At 40.2% G+C, this 7,647-nt stretch overlaps 1 protein-coding gene across 1 annotated transcript; it reads right to left on the bottom strand.

The window, feature by feature from the left end:
- Positions 1-2,944: 2,944 nt before the first annotated feature.
- avpr1aa (arginine vasopressin receptor 1Aa) lies at positions 2,945-6,772 on the bottom strand. Its single transcript, XM_018675929.2, has 2 exons — positions 5,336-6,772; positions 2,945-4,613 (listed from the first exon to the last, which is right to left on the bottom strand). Exons 1-2 carry the CDS (start codon positions 6,282-6,284, stop codon positions 4,330-4,332), a joined length of 1,233 nt encoding a protein of 410 aa, XP_018531445.1. The 5' UTR covers positions 6,285-6,772; the 3' UTR covers positions 2,945-4,329.
- Between the last annotated feature and the right edge of the window lie 875 nt (positions 6,773-7,647).

Here is a 7,647-nt window from a genome sequence, read left to right as displayed (position 1 = left end):
TTAGACTGTTTCATTTACACTGGCCTGCCAATAACAGTTTCTGTGGTGGGTTGAGGAAAGGACAGGGTGTCAGGTGGAGGGAGGCCAGCTGTAGACACAATTGTCTAGATAGTAACAGAAAACAGGACTTATTTCCCGTAAGGAAATCACAGTGCAAGTTGTTTACTAACGAAGTAAGGAAGTATGGATCTTCTTGGCATTAGTCCCACACGATGCACACTCAAAATGTTTTGCTAGGCACCATGAAGCAATCATGCATCCGAATCTATGGGATAAACATGTTTTTTTTTTAGCACTGGCTCCCTTTCAGCTACCTTTAAACCACTTGGAAGGTGGAGGGGTTTGTCAGGAAACAGCAAACTGATTCATGAAAGTACATGTGAGGTGATTGCCTAGATGAGTGCCAGGGAACAGTGACCTTCAAGGGCAGGCGCACCCTCACATCTCTGCTCAGCTCTTCTTCCTTGTTTGACCCCTCACTGATTTCCCTCCACCTCTGTTTTTGCCTGAAGTATTGATACATAAACCGCACAAAGGATACAAAGGATACGAGGGTCTTTGTTGCTGTTGTTCCTCATGGACCCCTGCTATTTATCTTTCTTACTCCATTCATCTCACCAGCAGCTCAATATATACTGTATGAGAGGCCATATAGCGATATAGATTTTCTGATCGATTTTATTTTTTCTTTCTCCATTGTCATCATAAGATATTATATAATAATAATAATAACAATAACAACAACAACAACAACAACAATAATACATAATAATAATAATAATAATAATAATAATAATAATAATTCAAGTGCAAAAGAAACCAATGATGAAACTGATAAATCATCACGGAGTTGACACATTTTTTGTCAACTATTGAATTGAATTGGAGGAACGTGTCTATTTCCATGTGCAGAAACATCAGCGTTGCACTGGTACAGCCTTTTTTAATGGCAATCCTACTTCTATACTCTTATAATACAATCTGTCTGTTGTCTGGCTACCTAATTTGGAGTCAAAGTCTCTCAAACTCTCTGGAGAAACTCAATCACCGCCTTCTTACTCGCTCAGTCTAGACTCTGACTGATGACCTTAGCCCAGATCATGTTAGCACGACCAGCCTTTCAGAGGCACTTTAATGATTGGCATGTCTAATGAGATGCAGAGCAAGTGCTCGCCTGGGAATTTGAGACATGTCCGTCAGACCTACAGCGATACTCCTTCCAATCCGCCCTTAAGTGGATATTTTAGCTGCATAATCCCTGCTGATATCAGCTGGGATTGCTTGTTTTTATTCTCTTTTTTAAATTGCTGACAGTTACTACCTCCATCCTATATGGTAGATCTCGATTTACTATACCCTATCCGAAGTACTCAAATAACTTCCTGTGGGAGTTCCCCTCCCATACATCTCTGTGATATGACCTCCAGAACTATATAGAGATATATATAAAGATGGTTGGGGGACGTTTAGTTACTGTGAAGGAAACCTTAATCATTATCAGAGGTCTTTAGAAAAATATACCGTACCAGATCTGTGCCAACTGATAAATAATAATGTTGCATGTGGTGAGTAAGGCAATCAGTAATGTTAAAATGTTGTCCAAATGAGTTATTGATTCAACAAAGATTAGAAAAGTTGTTGGATGAAGTAATTCCACTGCATTATTGCATTACAAAGTTGTGATTTCATAATAAGTGTGACTCATTTTCAGCAAGAAACACAATCATTTAATAACTCAATTTGACAATGTAATTATGAAATATCAAATATAATTATGTATTATGTTGCAATTCTGATGGAGTCTAATAGACAGATAAAGTGTCAGTTACCAAAAAAAAGCTTTCTTGTTTTCTTCTAGTGGCATCTATCATGCAGCTTTGGTTGTATTTGCTGTATTTGTTTTGAGATATCTGTCTTTGATTTATAGCTCATCTTCAATATACTGGAGGTAAACTATCTGTTACTCAGAACCATGAAAACTACAATTTTTAAAATTTAACAGCAAAGCCTCTTTCCAGGAAAACTCTAAATGTCACTCTCAGTTTATACAACTTGCTGTAACCACTTTTCTTTGGATCTACTTTCTCTCAAAGAAACTCTCGAAAAAATCGTTGATTGTGTGCTTTGCAGATCATCCAGGGTAATTGAGATGTTTCTAATAATATTTACTTTCAGCCTAAGAGGTAGAAGAGAAGATTGCTACCACTCTGATGTCTCCATGGTAAATGTGATGCTTCCCCTGGCTGCTCATTGGCTTAGGTTAGCAGGTAGGTTAGCTACCTTTGTGCTTTAAAATAACAAAATCTGCCCTCCAGCAAAGCTCAATAATTAACACCTTGTATCTCATTTGTTCAGTCTGTAAACTGGAATTGAACTATTCCTTTTAGAACTTTAAAATGTCATTTAGCAAAGCTGTCAGCCTCACAAACACCACTCACCTCCTCTGTAATGGGATGTTAAATCTTTGAGACAGATATCTCCAAACCAATTATGTCTATTCATGACTAGATTACATTAGAAGTATTAGAAGAACATTTTCGTCTCTTAATGTGGGTAATATTTAATGTAATGACGTTGTTACTTTATCCAGCAATTCACTGTGCTAACAATTTCATCTGTTACATTTTAAACTAAAAAGGACATTTGCATTATGAGACATTATTAGATTATCTGTTGATATATTATAAGTTCTGTGAGGGTGTACAGCTTGTCAACTAGAGGCCCCTCATTAATAAAGTTGTCCTCTATTTCAAATTATTTCCTATTGAAAGGTTGAATTGTTGCATAATCCTAGAAATTGGCAGGTTTTTAGTGCTTAGATTGGTTCCAGATATAAGTTGACATCTGTTCAATTTTCAGGGAAAACAACATCAAAGATTGCTGTGGTTGCAATGGTATCATCTGTGTTGTGGCTATGAAAACAGGAGACAAAGCCAGTGTAGTGTTCAGTACATCAATATGTATATTTCAACATATATTTATAGGATATTTTTGATTCTTTTCAATGTGCACAAGCCATTACAGACGAATAGAATTCACGTTGAACAGATATACATATATTACTCCTATTTACAGATATTTAAGTGACTTTTATGTACAAAAGACTTTTATGTACTTTACACTCAGATAAAAATATTTTGATAAGTAACTATACATTTTCCTCTGGGGTTCTCAGGGTGGTCTGAGAAACGAATACCGTGCTGTAGATCACATGAACATGCAGGAAATTGTTTTTGTCTGGAGCGAAAATGAAGCCAAAACACATGCCCCCAATGGTGCAGGATGTCAGACAAAAAAAATCAGGAAATGTGTTGACGTAGTGTGTGTGGAATGTGTGAGCTTCTCCCCAACATTCTGAGAAAGCAGGTCGGTAGGTAGACTCCCAACTGCGGCCAGGCTCACAACCCCCAACAGCCCCTACACACCCGTGTGTGTGTGTTTGTGTGTGTAGGTGAATCTCCTGCTATTTTCAAGGGGATTCCACCTGCCTCTGCTGAACAGAAAGAAACCCTTCTTTAAGGATCCACACAAAGGGCTGCCTGCCTCAACATGAAACAAATCCTTGGTGGAAAAGGTGGATGCAGATTTTAAATTAATTTTATTTTTTGTAAAGCAGATTTTTTAATGTGGGGTGACTGCCTCAGTTACTTAGAGACCTGCGGTCTGGTCGTTTACACTACCACACACCGCTTGGCTGCTACATAAGTTTTATCTTTGTAAACACTCTAACAGGAAAGGGTGTTTGGCGGCAGTGCAGGGAGACATAACCACCAGATAAAAGCACCTGTATCCATGGAAAAGTACTTTCTCTGAAAAGCATTTAAAAAAAGAAATCGTGTTGGGATTTGAAGAGACTCCTTCAGGCTCTCAGATTTTCAAGTATTAAGACTAAATTCAACAAAACAATTTAAAAACATAATGTCAGCATCTACCAACAAATGTGGAGATAACATGATAAAGTAAAACATTGCAATTTCACTTCCTTTCCTGATGTTTTTCTTATATTTTCATGTAGGTTATTTAAAAAAGAACATGATTGCACATAGAATCCAGCATGAAGAAACAGGTAATGAGCCTATATTTGCTATCATTGCTGAAAATTCTCAATCTACATCATCTATTTTCACTCTGTTTTATGTTTTCCATGTGAGGAGCTTGATCTGCTTTGTGGGTTTGTGTGAGTGTGAGTGACATTTCAGTCACTGTCAGTCATGTCCAGAATTAAGATGAGCTGATACTGTTTGTGTACCGTGGTGCCACTGCCACATGTGCGTTCACACCCCCACCCCCACCCCTAGCCCCCGTAAACAGAGTTGCCTGGCTGTGTGTTCATTCCGCCTGAATGGAGGACTTGGGAGAATTGTCCAGCTCCCTCCAGTTGCCAGTGCTGCCAGTGGGACTCCGATTGGTCATCTTAGTCAGCAGCGTCGTTCTGCGGATGCTGCTGTCCGAGTCCTCCTTCTTGAAGTCAGTGTTCACTTTGCGGCAGCAGGAGAAGCAGTGCACAAAATCCTGGAGGAGGTGACCACTGAAGATCATGTATATCCACGGGTTACAGCAGCTGTTGAGACTGGCAAGGAGCGCAGACAGAGTCACTGCTGTGTTCTCAGAATCTAGAGAACAGAGAGAGGAAAAAGGAAAAGGATGATTAATCCGCAAAACATCTGGTACAGGCTCAGCTGCACACATGCCTGTCTCAGCTAATTCATCTGGTGTTTGACTTAATTTTTCTGTAAAGAAGAGAGAATGTGTCAAATGCACAAGTCCAGAAAGTCAGAGTATCAGTATTTCACACTATAACATAAATAGAATATGGTTAAACTTGGTGTGAAATGAAATGTTGTGGTGTTTTCAAGAGCCCTCAGCTGAGGAGACTGAAGTGAGTGATTTGTTTCCTTTCAAAAAGAAGACAAAACTAAAGCTATAATATCATGGGAACCCAGAAGTCTTAGCTTCCCCCCCAAATCACTTTTAACTAGAACGTGTCTGCTGTGAAATTTTAATTCTGAGGGCTCGTAATAGTGCAATTTCAAGTATATGAAGTGGCTTGTAAACAAAATATTTGTTTAAATAATTTTAATTGAGTAGTTTTTATTCATATTTAGCCCACGCATATTTTTGTTCTTCTGTGTGCCAAATAAATCTGTGCGTAAAGGCTGTGCGTACTTGGATGTGTGTTTGCGCACAGTGATTTTTTTTTTTTTTTTTCTCATTGTGAGGCAAGTGGCCAAGTGCTCTCTCTGTGCTGCTATTGTTTGGCTGTATACCACATTATTCTTGAAATTTAAATTAAGCAATAATTAACACATGTCTAGATTTAATTCTTCGCACTCACCAGCCCACTGGAAGTTTTCATCCCACACAGACCACATCTGCACTGTGAAAAACGGAGCCCAGCAAATAATGTAAGCCAAAACTATCACAAAAGTCATTTTTACGGTCCTCAGTTTGGCTCTTGATATAGTTGTGACACTGCTGACTGAATTCTTTCCAATTAGCCCGTTCTTGCTCGCAGCACCAGCCATCGTTTTCCTTTTCTTGTATTTGATATTTTTCCATATGCTGTGGCAGATGAACCCGTAGCACATCATGAGAATGACCACGGGCACGAGGAAGATGCCCACGGTTATCCAGGTGATGTAAGCCTTGGCGCCCCAAGGTTCGATAAAGTTCGCCCAGCAGTCGTAGACATCCGAGCCGTTCTTGATCTCGCTCAGGGAGAAGATGAAGTACTGAGGTGTGCTGAGCACCAGGCTGCACATCCACGTGGAGATGATCATGATGTAGGAGCGCTGAGTGGGCTGCTGGAGGGTTTTCAGGGGGTGGCAGATGGCGATGTAACGGTCCAGGGTCATCATCACCATCATGTAGGTGGACGCAAACATCCCCATCACCTGGAGGTGCTTTACTATCCTGCAGAGAAAGTCAGGGCCGTAGAAGCGGAAGGTGATCTCCCAGCAGAGCTGCGGCAGCACCTGGAAGAAGGCGACCACCAGGTCAGCCAGGCTGAGGTGTTTGATGAAAAGGTGCATCCGCGACATCTTCTTCTTGGTGTTGTACATTGCCAGCAGGACGCTCACATTCCCAATCACAGCAACCACGAAGGTGATGCTCAGGACCATGATCTCGATTTGGGCCACCTCCTCGTTTCTCGCAAACGGATCGGATCCATTCGGGTGGACGGTGTTGTTTCCAGGCGTTCCCATCGTTAGGTCATTGGTGGGGCTGAAAATCAAAGACTGGTTGCCTCCGCTCAGGAGCAGCGCATAATCAGGAGTGTGCATGGCACTGCCCCTCTGTGCGCCCTAACAGATACAGTGCCAGAGGGGCTGCGAAGTGCCTCTCCAATCCGTATAAGGAGCTACCTGATGTTCACAGACACAAACCCGTTGCTCTCTGACTTGTGGCTGCTGTCGGGGGCTTTTAAACTCGAATCAAATTTCAGACAACGTGTGCGTAAAGCGGATACACTGCAAAAAAAAAAAAAAAAAAAAAAAAAAAACACCACAAAAAGTTATTTGGCGTGGTGATAATTCCGGAAACACATTTCCCCTCAACCAAATGTGTGCGCCCTGCAGAGCTTGACCTAAATAATGAACACTTTAATTAAGTGAGAAAATTTGGTTTTCAAGTTTACAGCACCAATTAATTTTTTTTGCAGTGCATGGCCAAGCCCTTCCCCATTGGTGTACACAACCTCCACATTACCAGTTCTTCCCACTCATAGCTTGGACCACATGTTAAGAAGGCGGTTTAAAAAGTCACACAAACACAATTGCAAAATTCCAAAGGAGTAAGTTGAGTAACTCACAGTTAAAATATGCAGCAGCTAAATATTTGATGCGCCGTATGAAGCGATACTTTACAGTGTTTCCAGTCAAATGCTGGGTGAACTTACTGGAATTTGAGTGGAGACATCCCTTGTTATGAGGTTTGCATGATCTCAGTTGAAAGTATGCAACTCATCTCTAACATGGCTCCTGTAGTGCATGAACTGATGCTGCATTTACTTCAATAGGAATGCACTGACCAACACACAGGAATGTTGTTTGCCTTCACCTCTGCAACGGAAGGCCTTGTGCAATGATGAATCGTTTAAAACTGTTTATCTGAGGTGGTTTGCCCGAAGAATCACCCAGCTTGATTTATTCAGGTTCAGTGTTTCCTATCGAAATCTCCTATTGAAATTTCTAACTGAATGGAGCATTCAAGCTGCAAGAAACTAGTTGTAATTATTAATAATCTTCAAATGAGGCGTTACACAGTGTGCTATTGTGTTTGTAAGCAGCCAGCATGTGGCTCTGCCTTTTAGATGAGCTTCAGTTTTATTAATTTTGTTTGTAACTCATTTTTAGCATGAAATTTAATTTAATTGATTGATTAAGTCTTTAAAAAAGTTTTTACAAACAACAAATATGTTTGAACAAATTAATTATTTAAAGTACTTTTCTCTCATTTACTTTTAGCTGTAATATTTGCCCAGATTTTCAGAATCCCATCTTTGAGATTTCAGCATTCACTCCACTACAGTAGAGGTGAACAGAATTTGGTCACAGAACTTAACTTTTCAGTGCTTTGAACACCACAAATAAAATTCCATTCACCCTGAACGTATTAGCGTGGGAACAGAAATCTCAGAGGCAAATG

Source organism: Lates calcarifer, linkage group LG10, assembly GCF_001640805.2.
Source record: "Lates calcarifer isolate ASB-BC8 linkage group LG10, TLL_Latcal_v3, whole genome shotgun sequence".
Classification (NCBI taxonomy): Eukaryota; Metazoa; Chordata; class Actinopteri; family Centropomidae; genus Lates; species Lates calcarifer.
Note: the sequence above shows the minus strand (reverse complement) of the source record. Positions and strands in the feature narration are given on the sequence as shown.

Excerpts from the sequence above, each read along its gene's own strand:
- avpr1aa (XM_018675929.2), bottom strand. The coding sequence starts at position 6,284 with ATGCACACTCCTGATTATGCGCTGCTCCTGAGCGGAGGCAACCAGTCT. Across the intron at positions 4,614-5,335 it reads TGAAAACTTCCAGTGGGCTG|ATTCTGAGAACACAGCAGTG; the intron begins GTGAGTGCGAAG and ends TCTGTTCTCTAG.